The 25728-nt window shown below is 46.0% G+C and overlaps 1 protein-coding gene across 1 annotated transcript in view; it reads left to right on the plus strand.

Moving 5' to 3' along the window:
• The window catches only part of LOC115092830 (substance-P receptor-like), a 314839-nt gene that overhangs the window by 280121 nt on the left and 8990 nt on the right, over positions 1-25728 (plus strand). The window contains exons 4-5 of the mRNA XM_029604162.1: positions 3691-3841; positions 4500-4696. Coding sequence (XP_029460022.1) covers positions 3691-3841; positions 4500-4696 — 348 coding nt within the window. The remainder of the gene's footprint in view (positions 1-3690; positions 3842-4499; positions 4697-25728) is intronic.

A 25728-nucleotide genomic window follows, 5' to 3' on the forward strand; every position in this document is an offset into this window, starting at 1 on the left:
ATGTCAAACGTCAATTACTTAAGGCATGGGGTCTGGGGACAGGGAAGCCCGTGGCGCACAGGTAGTACCGAACTAACTGCTCTGACAAAAGGGCTCTGTAGCCTAAGTAGTACATTGTCAAATGCTCCTGAGACTTTATCCACCCCGTGGAAGACATTGTTGCCCCTTCTTCTCTAGCTACAGGTTTAACAGATCACCTGTAATCACAGCCTTCAGTTTCCTGCAGGAGTTAGAAAATTCTGCAGCAAAGTTTCTGAAAGTCTGTAGCATACTTTAAAAAATGTGAGCTATTTTGCAGATTTATGTAAATGTATTTTTTGCTTAATAATAGTTTTCCAACCTTGTTTTTTATCTGAATAAGTATTGTGTTCTTTTGGGAGTATTATGGGTGGAAAATCTTGGGTATTGAGGTGGAGGAGAAGAAGAACAAGTGATGTAGGAAGAGTTGGGAGCATTGGGGAGGGAGATTCTGGAGATTGGTGGGAGGGGAGCAGAGGACTCTGAGATCTTGTGTAGTAGGGGCGACCTAACGAGAAAGGTGTCCCTCTTTCAACTCCAGCCCTACTCCCACTCACTTCCCCTCCTTCTCACTCTCCCTTTCTCCACACCCCACACCCCCCGTCCTTTTTCTCTCCTTTCCTCTCGCCTTCTTGTGTGCCTCTTCTCTTAGCCTAGGCGCTAATATATTTACATACATCGCCCCTTTTTCACACCCCCTTCACCCTGCACCGATCAGTTAGCAGGAAATAAAAGGAGAGCTGCAGCGTCTCAGATCATATTCTCCCACTCTCAGGCCAGATCCTGACTGCAAAAGTCGGGGTCCTGTAGCACAGTGGCAGAATGCGAGCTGCGGTGCTGCCGCTCTTCCCCTCCTGCCACCCAATCAGCTGGCCCTCACCCAGCCAATCCGCATCAGCCCCCCTAAGTCTCCCAAGTGATTCCATGGGGACCAGCAAATTACATGGGAAGGGTGGGATTTAGTGGCCTTTCTTGCTGTATCATGGGAGACCAGGGGCCCAGGCCCTGCCTATAATCCATAGCTCTCCATGACCACCAGATCTGTGGAACTAAGAATTATCACCTTTTCAAAGAATATTTTGACTTTGGTGTCCAAATACAGGAGCATTTCAGCGTATAGGAGCCTACAGCCATGCCTTAAAGCTGTCATGAAATCTGAAACAGTATGCAGGGAAAAGGATGGGAGAAAATATTTTATTTGCAATGCTACACAATGAAAAGGGCTTCTCGTAGATTACAGAAAGGAATGGTGAATTTGGGATGATGAAGAGGCTATTAGTGCAGTGGTACTTAAACCAGCTCTTGAGGCCCCTCCCATCAAGTCAGTCGGTTTTTCAAGATATCCCTAATCAATATGTATGAGATATATTTACATGTACTGCCTCCAATGTATGCAAATATATCTCATGCATATTCATTAGGGACATCCTGAACAAAACCAACTGTGTAAGGACTGGATTGAGCCCCACTGCTCTAGTAAATAAGTATAATATGACGTAAAACCCAGCACCAGTGGAACTGCCCTGTGTGCAAACATAAAACTTCCATGACCACCAGGAAGCCAGGAACCCCCCCCCCAGAAGGACAAAAACAGTGCAGCGTTGAAAAAAGAAAGTGGAAACCAAACATGTTTCTCATCAGTTTCAAGGCTAAATTATCTGCTATTATACGGCTGTAGAACTTATCACATAAACTTCAGCCTAACAATAGTTCAAGCCTGTACAAAATGATCTTCATTCAGATTATAATTGGTAGATCTGAGCCACAATGTACTTGGATGTTCAAATGCCAGAACTGATTAACCTGGGTCAGCAGTGAATTACTCTGGTTCAGTCTTGTTCAAAGGGCAGTGATTCATGACAGCATATCCACGGTGTTACTCCGAGGCCCATCGTTCACGCGTTGGAGCGCACCAGCACACAGGGCCGCAGAAAGACAAAGGAAAGGGTTCTGAAGGGGGGGCGGCATGCCAAGCATTTTAAAAGTCTTATGAATAAAATACAGGCTTATAATTATGAAGTCTATTAATCATCAAGCGCTATCTTCCATAGGAAGATTGGCAACTCTGGACTGCGCCAGTTCATTCTGTGCTCAACTTTGCTCTTTACTTATTCAGTGTTTCTGGATCTTGATCATTTTTAATGTCAACTCTCCCCCTCCCCAGATTGCTCTCTGCTCTCTTTCCCCACTCTGTCGTGTCCTCCAGTATTATTAGGGCCAGATTCATCAAGGCATTTTCCCATAGACACAGCATGAAAGAAATTCCTTAGTGAATCAGGCCCTAAATTAACTAGTTTAACTCTATAACATTTTGAGTACATGACCAGCATATCTCATTTTCCTTTTAATCAGGTCTTCTGTCAGGGATTTTTCTCTTCTTATCATCTCATGCACCCTTTCATCTGGTGTCAAGTCCTTCCAATTAATTATCAGAATTTCCCTATAGCACCATATTTCAAATGCATGTATTTTTTTTTATAATCTCTTTGCTATGTTTCACTTCTGTATCCTGTTACTGAAAAGATGTTTATTGATTTATTTTTATTTATTTAACTTTTTTATATACCAACATTCAAGACGGTGGTCCCATCATGCTGGTTCACAAGAAACAGGGGTGTAATTATAATAAACTTTACCATTTAAACAATAGTGCAGAAAAGCAGTACACTCAGTCACCTTTTCATTAATTGTAGATCCAATTCCTCCTAACTCCTTACACTATATATATATAGAAAGCAAGTAGATATCTAAATAAGGACCTGCTTAGCTAAGGCTTTTCTCTTATTCCGTGTCTGTGGATAAAATGCTTACTGAATGAGATCCTAAGTGAATCTGTGCACTCTGCACAATGACTCATTGGAAAATTAAGCTTCCTCTAACATCTCTGGTTTGGGGGGAACCTGAACTTGGTTAGATCTCAGAAGCAAAGCAGGGTGAGAGAAGGCCAGGCAAGACCAGGTGCTATGAGCTGCAAAAGGCAATGGAAATCTCTGCAGGATTCTGCCAAGAAAACGTCACTGCCAGGCACTAGGTTAGGGTTGTCATCACCCAACCATTGACATTCAGAAATGGATAGAAAAAGTATAGGAAAAACAACATCATTTTCCAGAACAAAGTGAAGGGAAGATAAACCACTGTCATACATGCAAGGTGAGAAGAATGAAAGCCGTGACTTCCAATGTAAATAATCCACAGGTCTCTAAGGCATACTAGACTAAGGGCGCCTGAGTGGGTCATCAGTCATCCGATGAAGGAGCGTGTGTTACCATCCAAGCCAGCAACTCTGGAACCTTTAACCTCAAGTTTAAATGACTGTATGTAAAACCCTAATACTAGCCTAAGATGCAAAATGCAAACATCTGACAAAAATGCCCTCCCTAGCCACATTTTGACAGCATGTTTATCAAGAAAATCATGGTTGAAAGCACCCGACTGGCAGTGTCAACAATAATTTTTAAATAAAAATGACCAGCACTATTTTAGTGTAGCCACAAACTTTCTTCTTGCTGACGATTTCAGGACTGCAAAAAGCGGGAGGCATTTCCTCTTTCCGTGAGTGATGTGTGGCAGGAATGTTAACTCCTGATGGCTTTTCTCCCAGCAGCTGTATTTTGGCTACAATCTCCAATACCGTGCAACTTGTAACTGAGATGTCACTGTGCCCTATTCCAGATACCAAGTCTGCGTGACAGTGCTGATTTACCTCCTGCCACTCTTGGTGATAGGCTGCGCCTACACCGTTGTCGGCCTCACCCTGTGGGCGAGCGAGATCCCTGGAGACTCGTCCGATCGCTATCATGAGCAAGTGACAGCTAAGCGCAAGGTGAGTGAGCCACAGGTTCTGCGTCCAAAGTTCATTACTGGGAAAAAGAAACCTCAGTAGTTATGGAAAAGGTGAATTTTTAAAAATGTTCAGTGAGCCTAGTAAATGTGTCTGTTCCAATTAATTTTGCTGGTCTTCATTTAACTAACTTTATTTTCATGGACTAACATGGCAGCCCATTTCTACATTGTGAAAGTATATGACTTAATGTGGACTTTTTATCAGGGAGGTTTTGAAGGAGAGATCAAGGTGTCTTTATTTCCCACTGAAGTACATTGGAGTTCCAAAACGTTCAAGGTGGCAGTAGGAAAGAAGTCACATTTTTGGCCAAAAAAAGAGGATGGTTTTCCACTTAAGCAAGGAAAGCTGATAACTTGAACTATACCCTGAGTCAGAGGAAAGCCACCGCAACACTGGATTTATAATATTAAGAATCCTCATTAGTTTTCTGAATAATACAGTTGTAAGCTGAGGTGCCCAGCGCTACAAGCAAAAATAACAAAAAAAAACCCAAACCCCAAAACAATTATTCAATCACACCTTCTGCTGTTTTATTGTTTACTGATAAAGCACTGCAATATCTGTCGAGATGTGCATGATGGAGCCTTGTGTCTGTCAAATTTACCATAACATCATGTTGGATTTTTTCTTCATGCAGGTCGTGAAGATGATGATTGTCGTCGTCTGCACCTTTGCAATTTGCTGGCTTCCCTACCATATCTATTTTCTCCTGCAGCACTTCCACCCTTCTTTGTTTCAGCTAAAATTCATCCAGCAGATCTACCTGGCAATTATGTGGCTGGCCATGAGTTCGACCATGTACAATCCCATTATCTATTGCTGTCTCAATGACAGGTGAGTGCCTGCCATCATAGGCGCCAGCTCCGTGGCTATCCAAATATTTTCTCTAATACTCCTGTGACTCCGGAGCGGAGAGCTCCAGGCTTCAGGGCTGCAGAAGAGGGTAAAAATGCATGTAATCTCTCTCTCTCTCTTTCTCTCTGCTACTGCTGTTGCCTTCTCCTGCAGCCTAATGGCAGGATGTTGAATGTCTGACCAGAGAGCAGCAGTAGTTTAGGACAAGCAGGCTTCCTGTCTTTCATCTGTCCTGAGATAGAAGGGATGTTGCTAGAGGGACTGGGAAAGGGAGAAAGAGACCGAGCAACTGTGAAGAGGGTTAGAGAGGGATTAGAAAACTGCTGGGGTAAAGAGAGAATACTGGCTGGGAGATGAGTTTCATTGTAAAAAGGGAATGCAGCTGGGAAGGTCCTGGGAGAGGAACTGAAAGAAGGAATTCTGCCTAGAAGAGGAAGAGAGAAAAAGGGACTGATGGTGAAGGTGTGTGAAAGGAGCAGACAGACTGAGGAAAAGAGGGATTGAAAAAAGAGGGCACGGGTTGAGGGAAGAAGGGGATACAAACTGAGAAAAAGAACATGGGCCGTGATGAGCTGGCGTAGACATAGGAATGTGGTGGTGGGGCACCCAGGCCCTGGCTTGCCCACATTTTGTGCAGTCGTCCGAGAGCTGTGGCTACCGCTGCGGTAGGAACTGCATGGCTCTCTTTCTGCTCCTGCTGATCTGAGGAGACCCGCAGACAGAGCGAGAATGCAGGCACCTACCGGGGAAGAGCTGGGTTGGCCCCCAACCAAAAAGGTGTTCTGGCACCCCCCTGGGAGCTGGGGTGAGGGGATAGTCTCCTCATCTATGCATACAGTTCCTCCTCCAGTCTTCTTCACCTCTCTGCCCCTCTTGAAAGAGGTGGAGAGGACTGGAAAAGGAGCTGTATGGGACAGAGGAGGGGAGTTGATAAGGGAGATAAAACAAGAGAAAGGTTGGGAGAGGAGAGAGGGTCATGGTGGAAGGCAGAGGCGTGAAGGAGAGAGGTGGACATGGCAGAAGGGTTTGAGACGAGGAGGAGGAAGTGGGAGAAGATTAGGAGCTGGGGAAATACAGCTGGCTGATAAAAAGAAGGGAAGGGAAAAGAACAGAAATGAGAATGAAATGAGAAGATGACCACATAATAAGTTTGCAAGAAAATATATAAGGAGGCAGTAGGAATGTGAATCGGGCTTCGGACGATTGAAAATATCGTACGATATTTTCAAAATCGTCAGAAATCGGAGGCTCCCCCAAAACGATAGGAAAACCCCACGAAATTGTTCGTGGGGGTTCTCTAATCGTTTTGGGAGAGGGCGGGAAAATAACCCCTAAACCTACCCCGACCCTTTAAAACTAATCCCTTAGCTTTCCCCACCCTCCCGACCCCCCCAAAAAACATTTTACAGGTACCTGGTGGTCCAGTGGGGGTCCCGGGAGCGATCTCCCGCTCCCGGGCCGTCGGCTGCCACTAATCAAAATGGCGCCGATGGCCTTTGCCCTTACCATGTGACAGGGTACCCGTGCCATTGGCCGGCCCCTGTCACATGGTAGGAGCACTGGATGGCCCGCGCCATTTGGCAACCGACGGCCCGGGAGCGGGAGATCACTCCCGGGACCCCCACTGGACCACCAGGTACCTGTAAAAAGTTTTTTGGGGGGTTGGGAAGGTGGGGGAAGCTAAGGGATTAGTTTTAAAGGGTCGGGGTGGGTTTTTTGTTTATCGGCTCGGGCGCAGCCTTGGAATGAAAAGCTCTTTTTTAAAAAAATGGCTTCCCTTTGGTAGCACCAATATTGAGAAGGGCTGCAGTCAGGGCTTGAAGTGAAGAAGGTGGGTAGGGGGGACACCATGCCCCCTTTTTACCAAAATAATAAAATAGTCATGCTCCTGTGAGATCCTGCAGTAGACATCAGTTTTTGTTGGGGGTTTCCAAGCTAAGTGTGGGAAGTAGCACAGGCACCTGGGAGGATGCTCACTGCTGAGCTGTCCGGACTCAGGACATGCAGATGGTGGAGTGTCTTGGGAAGTGCTGCAGTGCACGGGGGAGGGGGTGGGCAGGAAAAGACAGATGTGCTTGGGCTCAGGGAAGATCAGAGCAGGGAAGTGGGTCAAGCACATGGGGGAGGGGAATCACAAATGGAGAGGTGAGCTGAACCCAGGGCTGGGGCAAGGGTATTAGGCCACCTAAACGAATCTTCAGTCTTGCCCCCTCCCCTTAACATCTGCCTACTGGTGGCACCTCTGGCAGAGCACTTCATAAGAACAAGCCATACTGGTTCAGACCAAGGGTCCATCAAGCCCAGCATCCTGTTTCCAACAGTGGCCAATCCAGGCCATAAGAACCTGGCAAGTACCCAAAAACTAAGTCTATTCCATGTTACTATTGCTAATGGCAGTGGCTATTCTCTAAGTGAACTTAATAGCAGGTAATGGACTTCTCCTCCAAGAACTTATCCAATCCTTTTTTAAACACAGCTACACTAACTGCACTAACCACATCCTCTGGCAACAAATTCCAGAGTTTAATTGTGCATTGAGTAAAAAAGAACTTTCTCCGATTAGTTTTAAATGTGCTCCATGCTAACTTCATGGAGTGCCCTCTCGTCTTTCTACTATCCGAAAGAGAAAATAACCTATTCACATCTACCCGTTCTAGACCTCTCATGATTTTAAACATCTCTATCATATCCCTCCTCAGCTGTCTCTTCTCCAAGCTGAAAAGTCCTAACCTCTTTAGTCTTTCCTCATAGGGGAGTTATTCCATTCCCCTTATCATTTTGGTAGCCCTTCTCTGTACCTTCTCCATCACAACTATATCTTTTTCGAGATTTGGCGACCAGAATTGTACACAGTATTCAAGGTGCGGTCTCACCATGGAGCAATACAGAGGCATTATGACATTTTCCATTTTATTCACCATTCCCTTCCTAATAATTCCCAACATTCTGTTTTCTTTTTTGACTGCCACAGCACAACTGAGCCGACGATTTCAATGTGTTATCCACTATGACGCTTAGCTCCCTCTCTTGCCCTGCACAGTATTCACCTCACTCTTCTCTCTCCAAGTCCCGCATTCTCCCATCTTTGCCTCCTATCTCTAGTGCCCAGCATTCTTTCTCTCTATCCCTCTATCCATTTCCCCTTCACTCCCCATTCAGCACCCTAGAATCCTCTCTCTGCAGTCCATACATGCCCAGCATCTTGTCTCTCCACACCTCCCTCACCCACCCATGTGCCCAGCATCCATTCCCTTATCTCTTTTGCTGCTGTACCTTAAAATGGGCAGACGGCATCTGGAGGTTTCTGGGGGGTTTGCTTCTGCTTCCCCTCCCTCCCCCCCAATAAAAAAAATGTTGTACGTTAGGCATCTGCCTCGTTCACCTAATGGAAGACTCAGCCCTGGCCAAGTCTGCCAATGAATGGAAGTGATAAGGGATGGAGAGCAGGGAAGGGAATGGGTTCACCAAGCCTGCAGAGTATGGGAGCTGGCTGAGTAGAAATGGGAGGGGAACAGCAAAAGAAATGGAGAGCAGAACAAGATAAGGGGGTGTATGGAGAGGAGCAGGTGGAGGGGTATTCAAACCCCCCCTCCCCCCGCTTCCACATATAAAAGCAAACTATGCCCATGCAGGAAAGGGAGAAATAAAAATAAAACGATATACAGTGACAATAAGAGGAGGAAGTGGAATAGAGGATAAGACAGAGAGAGGAGGGAGAAGAATGTGAGAGAAAAAGAGAGGTTGAGAGAAGTAGAGTGGACAGGTGAAAGTAGGGGGCAGAGACCGTGATATGGGTAGTCTGTGGGTGGGGGAGAGGGAGAAGGAGATTTATGTACTTCAATTTATTTATTACAGATGTATAAGCTGCCTGTGAATGATCTGGGTTGGGGAGAAAAATGACTGGTGTGGAACTCTTTGGTTTTGAATAAGTAACTCTTCCCCTTGCTAACATTACCTGCTCCTTGCTGGGTATTTAAATAAAGGCTAGTCCAAACATTTTCTCTGATTCTATCCCCCAGGTTATTACAGGTTTTTTTGCCTCACTACTAGGGGAGATGAAGCAGTATCTAATACCCTGGAAAGAGCTGTATCTTTTTGGGGGTCCTACTGAGTTCTCCCAGAAGGGTCAGACAGCTACTCTCTTGCTTTCTTTGTCTTCAGAAGTTAATAAGGTTTGGACAAGGAAACATTTTTTTTAAGACTTGGAAAATAATTTCTTTCTTGGTGGTTGTATTTCCTTGTTTCCAGACGTTACCAAGGTGACTCAATTGACACATAAATCTTTCCTAATGAGATAAACACAGAGTAATTGTTCTAGGAGCATCTTTCTTTTCCTCAGTATCCATGTAAGTGTCAGGTCAATCTCGGCGGTACTAGACACGTCTTTTTTGATTCTGATCAATTAGAACGCTTCCTTCAGGAAAGACAACAGTTAGCTGAGCCCTGACTTGTGACAGCTGAACTTAGTTACAACATCATCTGAGCACTTGTTGTTCGTTTTACCTGAACTGTAATTCTTTTCCTAGCATTTTTTTTTTTTTTGTCAAACCCCTTCCCCCTTATTTGGCCTAAGTGTATGATATGACATTTTTTTTTCCTTTTTCTTTATTGCAATCACATCTATTTTGGTATAAGTCAAGGTTTCTTGATTTGTTTGCATTTGTGTACACTCTATAAAAAGAAATTAAATACAGGCTGGTCAGTGAAGCTCATGCCCCACTGCATATTTCCCTGGTTTTTTGACTGGGGGTAGGCTGTAATCTGTGTTTTCAGAAGTTGGCTCCAGTGGTGAATTCAACGGTAGATAAAGCTTGGAGGTCAGCTTCTAGAACAGAACTGGGGGGAGGTTGAGGGTTTCAGTAATCCTAGAAGTCACAGTGAAAAGGAGAGGTGCAATCTGCTGCTCTCCAACAAATTTGCCTGTTTTATGGTTGTGATCATATTAAGGTGGATTTTTAAAGAGCTGCATGTGTAAAAATGAGCACATGTGCACGCAAGCAGCACACATTCATGTAAGTGCTGTTTTATAAACCTCAAACATACACGGCAAGTAATGACGCACAGATACATTTGTTCATATGAAAAAGGGGCGGGCCAGGGTAGGGACCAACATTTATGCGTTCAAGGTGCTATTTTAAAACCTGCGAATGCGCTGAGCGTACGGCTGTTACCTGCATATTTAATTTATACCTGCTAATTATTAGAGATGTGAATCGTGTCCTCGATCGTCTTAACGATCGATTTCGGCTGGGAGGGGGAGGAAATCGTATTGTTGCCGTTTGGGTGTGTAAAGTATCGTGAAAATCGTTAAAATCGTGAGCCGGCACACTAAAACCCCCTAAAACCCACCCCCGACCCTTTAAATTAAATCCCCCACCCTCCCGAACCCCCCCCCCAAATGCCTTAAATTACCTGGGGGTCCGTAGCCTTAAATTACCTCCGTAGCGGCGGTCCGTAGCTAAATCGGGGGAAGGGGGAGAGCAGGAAAAGCGGCACACTAAATCGTGTAGTCTTCAGCCGGCGCCATTTTGCAAAATGGCCGCCGCAAAATGGCGGCGGCCATAGACCAAAATGATTCGACACAGGAGGTCGTTCCGGACCCCCGCTGGACTTTTGGCAAGTCTTGTGGGGGTCAGGAGGCCCCCCCAAGCTGGCCAAAAGTTCCTGGGGGTCCAGCGGGGGTCCGGGAGCGATTTCCTGCCGCGAATCGTTTTCCGTACGGAAAATGGCGCCGGCAGGAGATCGACTGCAGGAGGTCGTTCAGCGAGAGTTCCGCTGAACGACCTCCTGCAGTCGATCTCCTGCCGGCGCCATTTTCCGTACGGAAAACGATTCGCGGCAGGAAATCGCTCCCGGACCCCCGCTGGACCCCCAGGAACTTTTGGCCAGCTTGGGGGGGCCTCCTGACCCCCACAAGACTTGCCAAAAGTCCAGCGGGGGTCCGGAACGACCTCCTGCGTCGAATCGTTTTGGTCTATGGCCGCCGCCATTTTGCTGCGGCCATTTTGCAAAATGGCGCCGGCTGAAGACTACACGATTCAGTGTGCCGCTTTTCCTGCTCTCCCCCTTCCCCCGATTTAGCTACGGACCGCCGCTACGGAGGTAATTTAAGGCTACGGACCCCCAGGTAATTTAAGGCATTTGGGGGGGGGGGGGGTTCGGGAGGGTGGGGGATTTAATTTAAAGGGTCGGGGTGGGTTTTAGGGGGTTTTAGTGTGCCGTGTTTTAGTGTGCCGCTGGACCCCCAGGTAATTTAAGGCATTTGTGGGGGGGTTCGGGAGGGTGGGGGATTTAATTTAAAGGGTTGGGGGTGGGTTTTAGGGTGTTTTAGTGTGCCGGTTTTCCTGCCCTCCCCCTTCCCCCGATTTACGATTTTTTGACGATAAATCGGGGGAATTGGTATTGTATCGTGGCCCTAACGATTTTTGACAATTTAAAATATATCGGAAGATATTTTAAATCGTCAAAAAACGATTCACATCCCTACTAATTATCAGGTGTAAGTCAGATAGAATTCTTTATAGGCAAATACTGACTGGGTGAGGGGTCTGGGTAAGCTGGGGGGAATTCAGGCTGAAGAACCAGGAGGGTCTTGATGACCTAGAGACAGACTGGGCAAACTGGCAGACTAATTGGTTTAACTGGTAATTTCCTTCATGCACATGTTATAAAATTTGATAATTTACACATTTAAAAGCCAACAAGTGCTAAGGAAAATACGTGTTACATTTCCTTGTGTAAATTATTAAAATTAGGAGCACAAATACACATGAATAGCAGATATTCGCCCCTTATCTGGATAATTTTTTACCTGTCCTGCTAAGTGGCAACTTTGCTGCCATTTAACCGAATAAGTCTTAAAAAGCATTACAGAGTTAGATAAGTAAAACAGACAGATAACTCTTCAGTTATCTATCTAATTTATGTACCTATGTAGTGATTTTCTTTTATTTATCCGGCTATCTTACATAGCCGGATAAGTCTTAAACAGCTCTACTTAGCTGGATAAGTCATCACAGCACTACTTAGCCAGATATTTGTCACTACTTAGCCAGATAAGTCTAAACATATGCAGCTGTATTTAAAATACATGTTGCATATGTTTTGATATGCAAACATGTTATTGGGTAGACTTACATGCATATAATATAGTGTGCATTTATTTGTGCACACAATACAATAAAATAAAATCCCTGCAAGTTCCCTGAAAATAATACACAGCGTAATTATGCCAACAATCACAACCATGCTCAACCACTTCCTATCAGAAAGATTGATCCCTGATAAGGCAAAACAAGCTGTGATTAAACCCATCCTTGAAAATAACCCCAGCAGAAGTGATGATTGGGACAACTATCGGTCAATATCAAACCTGCTTTTCATCGCTAAAATCCTAGAAAAAGCAGTATTATCACAACTAGAAAGCTATCTAGAAGACAATAATATTCTATACCCTAACCAATTCGGCTTCAGAAAAGATAGCTCTACAGAAACCCTTCTCATTTTACTAACTGACTGTACTTCAGGGGTTTGATAATGATGAATCCTATATCCTGGTACTTATTGACCTAACAGCAGCCTTGAATACCATAGACTACACCCTGCTATGCCACCAGCTGAGAAACATTTGAATAGATGGAGCTGTAATCAAATGGTTCTCATCCTTCCTAGCAAACATATCATTCCAATTCAAACTGGACAATCACATATATGACACCTACCCAGTCAATACTGGTGCCTGGGATCAGCACTCGGGGCTACCCTGTTTAACATATACATGCTGCCACTATGCGCATTACTAGCGGAACAAGGTATCAGATCTTCCTCTATGCAGATGACATACAATTCTACATCCCATTCGACAAATCATTTGAAAAAACTACCTCAACAATGTCAACATACATGAAGGCAAAAGACTAACTCAGCCGAAATTAACATTAAACCCCCCAAAAACTGAAATCATATGGTTGAGGAGAAATTCCACAATAATCAAACCATCAATCCTAGACCTAGGAAACTTTAACATTACTCCCTCAGATCGGGTATGAGACCTAGGAATACAGATTGGTGAAAATTTGCATATAAGTAAACTAATTAAAACAGGATACTCCAAGCTTCAAATATTACATCGACTGAAACCTTTACTAACAATACAGGACTTCTGCACTGTTCTACAAACACTAATATTTTTCCAACATAGATTACTGCAACTCCCTGTTACTAGACCTACCCGCTGGACTCAAAAAACCTTTTCAACTACTACAAAACACCTCAGCCAGACTGCTACTAGGAACAAGGAAATTTGACCACATCATCCCCTCGCTGATAGCACTGCATTGGCTTCCTGTACAATACAGAATTCACTATATTGTATTGACTAATTTTTACTATCATCAACATTAACCCTTGCCTATTAGGAGTGACTCTTCAACCCTACACACCACAGAGAGTTCTAAGATCGCAAGCCAAGGGACTTCTAAAAATGCCCACAACATGGAGCATACACTTAACACAAATAAGAAACTGCATGTTTTCTATAGTGGGCCCCAATTTATGGAACTCTCTCCCAGAGCCACTACGACTGATAACAGATAGAAAGAGTTTCAAATGGGAACTGAAAACATAGCTCTTTAGAAAAGCCTATAATCTAACATAAAAGCCAACAAACAGACAACATCACTATCAGATCTTTAAACAATATTAGTACATTGAGCAAAAAGAATTTAACAATATAAAGTGTAAAAGTCTACAGCATGAGTATGGCACATAGGACAATGAAATGAAATAGCACCATAATTAACGCATACTTGATGATGTTGTGTTGACCTAGAATAAGTATTTAAAATTATAAGAAACTAGATAATGAATGAAACTAGATAATGCATGAATAAGACCGTGACTGTGTATTAGCTGTTTGATTTAACACAGAATATGAATGTTAACCTAAAATGGGAATATTGGCCCAGAAGCTAAAGGATGACTTTGTAAATCACAATGTGGCAGTGGAAAGGCTGCGTCCCCCCCCCCCCCTCCCGGCTACACCCTTACCCATTTATTGCATACTCACACAATTCTTTCCGATAATAGTTTAATGGTGGTTAATAATGGCCGCAGCCCATCAATATAAATAACCATCAATAAATAACTATAGCAAGAACATTAACATAACTTTTAAAACAGCATAACAATTAATAACTACTTTAACGTGACCAGCGAACAACCCCCCGCTTGTAAGTGCCAAGCATGAAAATCCGCTGAGGCACACACACATCCCCGGCCGTAGAAGCCGGGGAGCTGTCACTGACACCTGGCCGTTAAAGCCATAGCGTCGTTGCTGGTAACTCTACCGTGGAAGTCGGGTCGTTTGGTCTAAGCGCCTCAGCCTTCCCCTCTTCCTCCCTCTTGGCCATTGAAGCGTCGAGGGATTTGTGCCGGATTTGTTAGGCCTAGTCCGATCCGCCTGGTCGATCCTCCTAAATGCGGGGGGGGGGGGGGGGGGGGCGGTAGCGAATCCGTTTACCGGGGACCCCCCAACTGTCATGCGGGCTGCGGCCATTAGGTTTAATGGAGCAATACTGCCTGTATGCCATCCTGCAGATTGGAGTTAAAGATATCCCAGCCAATGTCGGATAGATGCACCCCATTTGGTCAGAATAGACCAGGGCTCTCGTCCATAAATTCAGGGGCAATACAAAATCCATTGATAGAGTGCATGAAACTTCCCATCCATCTATTAATTTTCTTTCTGACCCCCTCCATATCCTGCGGGGGGCGATGCAAGACCAGCCTATCACATACTGCGGGAACATATTGCGTAAAGTCAATAAATCTTTCTGGATTTTTTGCTTGAGAGCCACACTCTTGGTAAGGGGCATGTTGTTACCCCCAAATGGATGATGAGGGTCCAAGGGGGGTGGCGGGGGTTATGTTTGCTCAGTTCCAAAGCAGTGGGTAGTAACTGGTCCCACATCATCCCTGTAATCCCTTTCCAAATCAAGGTCACTCACTGCGCTGCCATAGCTAGTTGCTCCCCCGAAAGCCACAGACGGGCCCTCTTTTGCACCCAACGTACATAAGAGTGCCCCATGATCCACGCGAAGGACATCCTCAGCCCCCCGATCTGTGTGCAAAGTAAAGGCGACAAACATGAAACATACGAGAACTGCACAAGGGCAGAAGGTGGCTACAAACCACTGGCAAAATATTATGGCGGCCTTATGTACCGCCTGAACCTTCCCGAACACCATATGCTGATCGCCCTAACCTCACTATCCTGTAGACCTAAGCTTGCTGCCGTTGTCGCTGTCTCTATACGGAAGGAATGCGATGAATAGCCAGAAATACCTATGCCGAGAGTTTGCAAAGCTTTCTGCAAGACACGGCAGAACTGGTATCTTCTTAACAGGACCCCATTCGAGTGTACCAAAAAGCTCCCATGAAGCGCACAGGGCAGGTGGCCTCCCCCGCCCATTCGTAAAGAATGACATTTGTTCCTGCACCCAGTTAGTCAGTTTTAGCCTTGTGCATACGCAGGGTGAGTTTCCCAACCTCTAATTTCACATCTGCCTATTGCAAGCACGCTTCTGAAGGCCCATTCTTAAAATTGGGCCGTTAGCTCGCTCACGCGCATAGCCACATAAAAGCTAGGGAGAATGCGCATTGAAATAGAGCTGATTCAGTGAGATCAAAACAAAGGGCCCCCAGGCAACCAAAAATGCTTCAGAGGATATCTATAGTAACGGGCTTTCTTGCATCTTTTGTCTTGGTGCTTTCGCCGGCCCATCCCGACATAGCCCTCTTTATCGGGAACCGCACAGAACAGCTGGGGTACCCCTGCAACCTAGAAAAGAAGGAAATTCCCACTAGGCGATTCGCCACTGCCACTCTGGACTTTCCTTGGCTCTTGCAGTGCAGAATATATTCCAACAACAATGCCATTGGGATTGGCCCATTGGCGCCCCTAAGATCTTCCTTCCCTAAAAAGCTCTGGAATTCCGGCAGCATGTGGCTGTAGTTCCTCAACGTGCTTCCTGACAAAGATCTCAAAATCAGGTCCCAAACTTCTGGGGGCCAAGTTGCCATACCACCCTGAGAAGGGGGGGTGGTAAACGGTCTGCCGTCGGGGCGAGGCTTCGGAAGGCTGTAAACTATGAACGGGAGAGAGAGTCAGTGATGTTATTCTGCATACCTGGAATATGGGCCGCCGGCACGTGATATTAAAGAGCAAGCAAATGAGTACTAAATGCCTGATGAGAGCATTGTGCGTGCAGACATCGCATTAATAACTAGAATGGCGGCCATGATGTCAGACCTAAACACAATGTGGGACCCACCAAGCGACCTTCCCCAAATATGCAGGGCTACTACAATAGGGAATAATTCAAGGGAGGTTAAGTCCTTGATGACCTTGTGCTGTTGCCAAAGAGGCGGCCAACTCTCAGCGCACCAGGCCCCTTGAAAATAAATTCCAAAGCCAACGCCCCCCGAAGCATCCGTGAATAACTCTAGCTCGCTATTCTGCCTGGGTGGATCCCGTCAAAACAAAACGCCATTGAAATCCCTCAGGAAAGTTTTCCACACCAATAAATCCTGTTTTATTGCGCTGGTAATCCAGATTCGGTGGTGCTTCTTGCAAACCCCCGCTGCGGCTAATGAAAAGGCAGCGCAGGAACGCCCGTCCCATAGGAATTACTCTGGAAGCAAGGTTAGCAACCCAATCCTGGATTGAAAACTGTCTCAAGGTGGTCTTCCTAACGCTGCGCCTTTCTGAAATGGACTCGCGCAGCTTGCACACTTTGTCATTAGGTAGTCTGGACAACTGCGCAGCTGCATCTAGCTCAATCCCCAGGAATGTAATTTGCCTCGCTGCTAATGGGGTGCCAAATTGTCTGGCAACCGAATGAACTGACAATTCGAACAAAGCACAGGATATGGAGCAACCCATCGGTATGCCGTGGTCAAAATAGAAGTGGCCTTTAAAATGGAAACCCAGTAAATAGAAGAATTCTGGGTGCACCGGCAGAAGGCGAAATGCCGACTCTATAAGCACCTTAGCCATGTGCACGCCGGGTCCCGCAGTCTTGATCATTCAAACAGCAGAGTTGAACGAAGAGTATGACACCGAGCATACATGAGGGTCAATTTGATCATTCATCAAATTGCCAGGAGGAAAGGAGAGGTTCTGAATGAGTCTATATTGAACCGACTCTTTTTTAGGAACCATACTCAGGGGGGATAAGACTAAATTCCTGAAGGGCGGGTGAGGTAAAAAAGGGGCCCGCCATCCTGCTAATCGCCAATTCAGATTGAACTTTCTTCTCAGCTTCCTCCTCATGTAAAGATAGAGACTGAGCATTGCGAGGTGGGGGATCCGGGGTTAGAGGGGCAATAATTTGACTCGGGATCCTAAAACCATAAGTGAAACCGTTACTAATCTGCCTAGCCCTTTCTGGAAAGGGGTATCGGATAAGCCAAGCCAGGGGTGCATCGCTTCAACGTTGGAGCTCGTGAAGTCAGCCTGGCGTCCCCCCAGCGGCTCCTGCAGCTGCCTACGAACTCTGGCACCGCGGCATTGTGTGGCCGGGTGGGAACCAAAACCGCAGGACGAGCAAGTGTGTTTAAACTAGCAATTAGTCCACGTGCAGAGGCCAGCGTTGAACAGCCTGCACGTGTCACATCTTCCTGAGCTTTGAAAGGCTCCTGCTCTGGTACGCCCGGAGAATGAGACCGATCTATCCACCCATGAGGGCTTCCGGATTGCCATCTCGTCCAACCATAGGTCTATTAATCTATGTTTCCAAGAGATGGAAGGATTATGGGACAAGGTTTTTCGAAAGCGAACATCATAGTTCAGCCGGGCCCATCTCCCCCGTCTCTGGGCTGTCATAATGGTGTCGAGGTACCTGGTCAGGAAAAGGGACTACTCAGGCTTATGCTCCACAATTACACTCCTGAAAATGTGGAATGCTTAACCCAGTTATGAATGTGCCTGACGACTTTGGCCCGTCTTTTACTTCGTCCGTTCCCTCTTTTTCAGGTTCGGCTTCCACATCCAGAAGCAGTAAAGAAAATATATAAAAAATTCACGCTTCCAAATCTTCTCCTTAATTGCGGTGAAACGCTGTGAGACAGAGATGTGACCCCGCATAAAACCTCCTCTGACACCCTGGTGGGCCGAAGGTTGGGGGACTGCAGCTGACGCACCCGGGGCCGTGGGAGCTTCCCTATGTGCTGATGTTGCCGATGCTGCCAACGCCTCAGCATAGCAAGGTCCAACGGAATCCTAGCTTGGAACAACAGCGCACCTTTTCTTTCCCGCTACAGCCGAAGGCTGATGTGTTTTAGTGCTTCTATTGCGTGGCGCTGTTGATGTTCCTCGCCGAGATGGGTTAATCAGAAACAATTTTTTTTTTTTTTTATAATGATGACCCGGTTGTTACCAGTGCCACAAGTACAGTCTACATGGCCGACGCCATGTGCTGCCCCCCCCCCCCAACATGGCCGCCAACATGTGTTGCCCCCCCCAACATGAGCTGTCACCGACATGGCCGTCCACATGTGCTGCACTCAAACTGGCCTCCCAACCACCTGGCCAGCTGGCTGCATCATAATTGTACTCCCACGTCAGCATGTCTGCCAACATGAGCAGGCCCCAAAATGGCCGCCAACATGTGCTGCCACTCAACCTGGCCTCCAACCACCTGCAAACAAACAAAATGAGACAACCTTATACCGTGGAAAGATTTATTATATTTCACAAAGCCCGACTCCGGCCGAGTTTCGCCAATTTAGGCTGCATCAGGGGCTACAAATAAAATTAACATTTTTTATTTTAAACATTGATATGGATGTGATGTCTTTTTATTAATAACATTTGGAACAATTCAATACATTCCTTTGTCAGATGGCCCGTATGGCAATATTGGAATCTCTTTGATGACTTTAATTATTAGAAATTAATTAGAGTGGTAGTTTTAGTATATATGATTTAATTTTAGTAGATATTAGTATAAAATAGTGCCTAAGAGAATATTAGAGGGACGTTTCTTGCTCTATATTAATCGTTTTTTATTATTTATGTTGAGTCAGAATCGATCTAATAAAGTTAGTTAGAATTGATGAGGGTTTGACGTCAGATTTGTTTTCCCGCGTTTTTTTTGAAAATGAACGCTAAAAACAGAGACAGATTTTTCCTTATATAAAATGGGAGTATGAAGTTTTTATATGTTAGAGATTAAGAATATATATTTTTTTAAATATTTTTCTTAATGTTACAAAATTTTTTCTTAGTGTTACAATTGATTAAGCTATTTGGTGGTTGTTAAAAGATTTTAGCATTATAATGTTTTTAATTTTAGATCTAGAAGCATCAATGTACCATTTGATTTGTATTAACATGATTTTGAGAGTGACACGTTGATAAATTGAGAAGTGGTGATAATTATAGGAAACAATCTTTGGAAGTGTCTTTTTGCTATTTATCAATATTGCCTTGAATTTTAAAGGGTTTTCTGACAGAAGGTCACATATATGTATAATGGATTTTTATGAAGAAGGGAATTTAAAAAAAATTTTTGAGGTTTATATTTATAATGATTCTTTGATTATAGTTTTTAACTGATAAGAATATTAGATATCTGTTATAATGAATTTTATAACTTCCGATTTTAGAATAAATTAGGATTTACTCCTATAGTTCTATTTGAACATTTTTTAAGATAGATATGATGTTTCTTTATTGTTAATGTTCAAAAGGATATAGACAGTTTTTTAATTATCAATGTTTAAAATAAAAATTATTTGTAGCCCCTGATGCAGCCTAAATTGGCGAAACTCGGCCGGAGTCGGGCTTTGTGAAATATAATAAATCTTTCCACGGTATAAGGTTGTCTCATTTTGTTTGTTTGCCTTGGCTACGTGGGACCGCCTTCCGATTTGTTTTATTGGACCTCCAACCACCTGGCCAGCTGGCTGCAACATAATTGCCACTGGCCCTTGGACAAACATGACAAAACACCAAACAGGATGGGCCGCTGGCCCTAGAAATTGAGATATTAAACATTAAAAGGTCGATGGCCCTTAAAACACACATGATTAAATGCAGGGCCGCTGACCCTTTAAAATTGATAAATTAGGCATTCAAGGCCGCTGGCCCTCGGTAAAACACTAAATGGCCACTGGTCCCTTAAAATTGAGATATTAGGCATAGAACATTAAAGCCCACTGGAGATATTGAACATTAAAAGGCCATTGTCCCTTAAAACACACATGATTAAATGTAGGGCCGCTGACCCTTTAAAATTGATAAATTAAGAATTCAAGGCCACTGGCCCTCGGTATAAACATCAAATGGCCGCTGGCCCCTTAAAATTGAGATATTTGGCATAGCACATTAAAAGGCCACTGGAGATATTAAACATTACAGGCCGCTGGCCCTTAAAACCCACATGATGAAATGCAGGGCCGCTGACCCTTTAAAATTGAGCTCTTAAGCATTCAAGGCCACTGGCCCTCAGTATACACATGAAATGGCCGCTGGCCCCTTAAAATTGAGATATTAGGCATAGCACATTAAAAGGCCACTGGAGATATTAAACATTATAGGCCGCTGGCCCTTAAAACACACATGATGAAATGCAGGGCCGCTGACCCTTTAAAATTAAGCTCTTAAGCATTCAAGGCCACTGGCCCTAGGTGGAGAACATTACAATAAAGGCTACTTGCCCCTTTTAGATTGCGATACTGAAAGCATAAAGTATTAAAGACAACGGTATATAAAACACCTAAGTTAAAAAAAAAATGTGTATGTGCATCCATATAGCTGTGTATATGGGTGAGCTCGCACATGTTTTAAAGTTATCCTTCATGTGTCTGTCAACTGCTAATCGGTAAAAAAGGATTGGTGGGCTACGGATGTTTCTCCCTGCATATGAGCAGTGGACCAGCTGGTGCCAATAAGTAAGGAGATAGAAGTCTGACAGAGCAGAAACTAAGAGAGTAAACACAATTTCCATTTGTAAGAGATGAGCAGATATCAAGTGGATATCATAGTGCAATGACATTACAGCTGGTGGGAAGCTTTTGTGCACTGCAGGTTCAAGGAGCATGCTATCAGGTCATTCAGCAATAGATGGCTGTGTGATGGATCAAAGTATTAGATTACAAAGCATGTAGTTGATGGCACTTTAGCCAGTTGATAATTTGTTGTGAGAGATCAAGGATTTCACAGAAGGCATGAAGGAGCAATTATTTTTGGATCACTTGCAGCAGAGAATTTTATGGGATGGCTAAAGGGATTAGGCACATGAAGAACATTTTTGGTGTCTGTGATATCGAAGAAAGATTCCAAGCATAAGTGCATTGAAAATTCAGCTTTCCAAAATAATTGATTGCATTATGTGTTCTCAAAAGTGTGTTGTTGATGAAGTACCTGTATGTCCCTGTTCTCAGCTATTAGCAGGAAAATGACTGCACAAATAGAGTTTATGACAGCTGCTAGGGTGACTTGGAATACATTTGTGGACTGAGATCTGACAGATGTAGGTAGCTCAGTGACTTGGCACTTGGATGCAGAGCCTCTCACTTCTGTTGCATGCCCGGCCCGCACATGGGCCTGCTCACCTCGCTAGCTCCTCTGCAGGTCACGGGTCAGCCTCCCCAATGGCAGCTGCGAGCTTCTCCAGGCCTCGGTGTCCTGCGGTGGCGGTCGCTGGGCCTTCCACTGCATACCAGGCCTCATGCTGGAGTTCGGCGTCCTCAGTGGCGTTGGCCACGCCCCTACGCATGTCTGCGCAGATCGCCCATCCTTTTGTAGGGCCAGGGGCGGGTCCTAGCTCCGTGGCGCGCCTTGATTGAACGTACGATATAAGGAAGTTCCTGCCTGCATTTCCTTGCCTAGGAAATCGGGTCGGCACTGTAAGTTTACTAGTTTGCCTCCTAGTGTATTAGTTTGCCTCCTAGTGTACTAGTTTGCCGCGTTCACAGTCTTGTTCCAGTCTTGTTCCATCCTTGTTCCAGCCTCCTACTGTTCCAGCCTTGTCCAGCGTCCTTCTGTTCCAGCATCTGTCCGTCCTGTCTCCCCAGGTAGTACCCTCGGACTGTCTCTCTGGTACTGACCATGACCTGCTCCTTGACCATTCTGTTTGCTGCCTGGATCCTGACCTCTGCCTGCCTTGTGACCTCACTGAATTGGCCTTTCTTGCACTACAGCCTAGTGACCAACTGCGCTCCCTTGCTGCTCGTGGGCACGCCTCTCTACTACCTCTCCAGAAGACCCTGTGAGGCCCACCTAAGTCCAAGTGGCCCTGGTCCCTATGGGCTCCACCCGGGGGGACCGCGGGCTTCCAGTGGTGAAGCTCATCCTAGCCTCTGTCTCCTCCTGTGCCTCGCCCCCAGGGGTAGGTGCTTCCTGGTCCCTACCAGGGAGCCGTTCTCCACTGCTCTAGGACAAGGGTCCACCTCCAAGCAGAACAGGTTGCCAAGGCCATGGACTCGGAGGAGTCTCCCTCTTCCAAGGCCCTACCAGGTTTGGCTGCCACAGTCCAAGAACATCGCAGGGCTTTGGAATCGCTAGCCTCTTCAGTGGAAGAGCTTCGTTCCCAGCTGCAAGTTACAGCTCTAGCTAATCTCATGGGCCTATCGGCCTCTATGCTACCCAAACCATCGTTGGCACTCCCTGCACCTCCTCGATACAACGGGGACCCACGCTCCTGTCGTGGCTTCCTCAATCAGTGCTTCATGCAATTTGCACTGCAACCCTCCTTGTTTTTGAAAGAAACCACTAAAGTGACCTTCATCCTTTCCTGCCTAGAAGGGAAGGTTCTTGCATGGGCCTCTCCATTATGGGAACGCTCTGATCCCATGCTTTCCAAGCTTTCCTAGTTTGTTTCTCTCTTTAAGCAGACCTTTGGAGACCCAGGCTGCCAAGCTGTAGCCAGCCATAATCTACTTCACCTCCGTCAAGGGTCACATATCCTCTCTGAGTATATGATGGAATTCAGGACCCTGGCTACTGAGCTCGGGTGGCAAGAAGAATGTCTGCAAGCCATCTTCTCTAGAGGACCTGATTTCCCTCACCGGGAAGATCGACCATCGACTCCGGCAAAGGTGCCTAGAAGTTAAGGCTTCCCGCTCTCCTACACCATTTTGAGACGCGATCACTTTGCGTCTCAAAATGGCGCCGATTGCCTTTGCCCTCACTATGTGTGACATAGTGAGGGAAAAGGCGATCGGCGCCATTTTGAGTATTGGCATCGGACGGCCGGCGTGCAGGAGGTCGCTCCCGGACCCCCGCTGGACTTTTGGCAAGTCTTGTGGGGGTCAGGTGGCCCCCCCAAGCTGGCCAAAAGTCCCTGTGGGTCCAACGGGGGTCCGGGAGTGACCTCCTGCATGCCGGCCGGCCGATGCCAGGACTCAAAATGGCGCCAATAGCCTTTGCCCATACTATGTCACAGGGGCTACCAGTGCCATTGGTCAGCCCCTGTCACTTGGTAGGAGCACAAGATGGCACCAGTGACCATGTGACAGGGGCTGACCAATGGCACCGGTAGCCCCTGTGACACAGGCTATCGGCACCGTGATGAAACCAGCAAACGAGGGTGTGAGAATGCAGGGTTGGCTTCTGGATTCCCCTCTGGACCACCAGGGAGTTTTGGTAAGTCTTGGGGGGGTCAGGAGGGTGGGGGGTTTAAATTTTTATTTAGGAGGCCGAATAAAACAGAAATCTGTTAAATACGTGGGGAGTCGTGATGCGTTTCGCCTCCCCACATATTTAACAGATAGGACAAATTAAGTTGCGGATTACAAATACGTGGAAAACGGATGCACACCTCTAGTGGACGGTAGTCTACTCCTATCACTATAGTCTTCCCCGACATACAGTCTAACTTCAGTTAGTCAGCCAGAGTGACTCACTGCTCTCTTGATTAACAAATGTTGGTACCTATTCAAACCCAATTACACTACCTCAACACCTTTCTAAAGTGAGTAACTGAGCTGAACTATTCAACCTTTTCTTAGGTATACACTGCTCCTAGCTTATTTCTAGCTTCTGGCTACTTTTTTTTTTTTTTTGGGGGGGGGCGGGGGTTGTGGGTTTTTTTTTTTAATACAAACACTCAGTTTGTATTAACTACACTCAGTTCTTTTAAAGTCTGTATAACACTCAGTTCTGCAGACTTTAAAAAAAACCACAGTACCTACTGCTTACTAGCTACCTTATAGACTGACTATTTAAAAATACAAACAGTCTAACTTGTTTATTCACTGCCTTTCTGACTATTAAAAGCACAAACACACAAAAACACTAAATAATATTCCCAAATAGTTAACTTTGCCCCAATACTTTTAAAAAAGACAATGTCCCAAGCAAAAACTTACTGATTCCTTTCAGCCACCAGCAAGGTGACCCTCTCCTCTCAGTGTTGCCACTGGAATGCCAACATGATCTCGATGGGATTCAAGGTCTTTGGAAAAGATCAGGATGTCATCAAGATATGCAACTATGAATGAGTACAAGAGGTCTCAGAGGATTTTGTTCATAAGGCGTTGAAAGACTGCTGGGGCATTGCGTAGCCCAAAGGGCATCATGGTATATTCATAGTTACCATCCCTCGTATTTAATGCAGTTTTCCAGATATCTTCAGGTTGGATGCGTACCAGATTCTATGCACCCCTCAGATCCAACTTGGTGATGATCCGTGCCCGCATCACCTCCATTCAAGGAGAACATCTTCCAGGGCTCATCACCCATCGAACAGTGGCTGTCTGTATTACCATGGGCACTCTCCACGAGGAGGAGATGTCCTTCTATGTGTTAAAATGTTGCACACATCCAGTCATCCTGGGCCTGCCCTGGCTCCGAGTTCCAGTCCCGGGGGCTGGTCCGGAGGCTGCGGCCACGCCCCGGAACGCCACCGGGCCGAAACCACGCCCGCGCCACCGCCCCCGAAACGCCACGTCACGCGCGACATGCCCCCAAAACGCCGCGTCACTGCCGGCATGCCCCCCTGACTCGCCCCCCCGACACGCCCCTCCATGCAAGCCCCGGGATTTACGCGCGTCCCGGGGCTTGCTTTTCCATCTCCATGGACTCCCAAAGGAAATTATATCTGACCGAGGACCACAGTTTGCCGCCAGGTATTGGCGCTCTCTATGCAAAAAGTTTAACATTGCCTTGAATTTCACGTTGGCCTTTCACCCACAGGTCAATGGTCAAGCTGAAAGGACCAACCGGACCTTGAAAACATTCCTTTGTTCCTACGTGAATGACTAGCAGGACAACTGGTCTGATCTGTTACCCTTGGCTGAGCTGTTGCATAATACCCACGTTGCTTCTGCCACCGATGTATCTCTGTTCTCCGTGGTATTCGGATGACAGCCTCGGTTGCCAGTTCCAGTTCCTCTGACTATTCCTTCTCCAGCCGCACAATTCATGGCCCACACCATTCACCAGGTGTGGAATCAAGTCAAAGAACACCTTACCCAGTCCGCTGAGCGCTCTAAGCATACTTCTTATGTCCATAGATGCCCCGCTCCACTCTTCCATCCTGGTCAGAAGGTGTGGTTAAGCACCCGATGCATAAGGTTGAGACTCCCTTCTCATTGTTTGGCTCCCAAGTACATCGGCCCGTTTCCAGTGCTTTGAAGAGTGGGAGCAGTGTCTTATCAACTTCAGCTACCTCGTGCCATGGGCATCCACAACACATTCCATGTCTCCCTTTTGAAGCCTTTGGTCCTCTCCTGGCTCTCTTGTAGAGATCCTTCACCTCTGCGGATCTCCACCGAACCAGATTTGTCACTCCAGGTAAGAGAGGTCCTCGACGTCCATCGGCGTCGAGGCAGATGAGAATAGCTCTTAGCCTGGGAGGGTTATGGGGCCAAGGAGAACTCATGGTAACCATCCCACAACATTCTTGATAAAGAGCTCCTCAGGACTTTCCACAGGACCTATTCTGAAAAGCCACAGCCGCGTAGAGGGAGGCCTAGAAGGGGGGGGGGGGGGTACTGTTGCG

This window comes from Rhinatrema bivittatum, chromosome 5 (assembly GCF_901001135.1).
Source record: "Rhinatrema bivittatum chromosome 5, aRhiBiv1.1, whole genome shotgun sequence".
Taxonomy (NCBI): Eukaryota; Metazoa; Chordata; class Amphibia; order Gymnophiona; family Rhinatrematidae; genus Rhinatrema; species Rhinatrema bivittatum.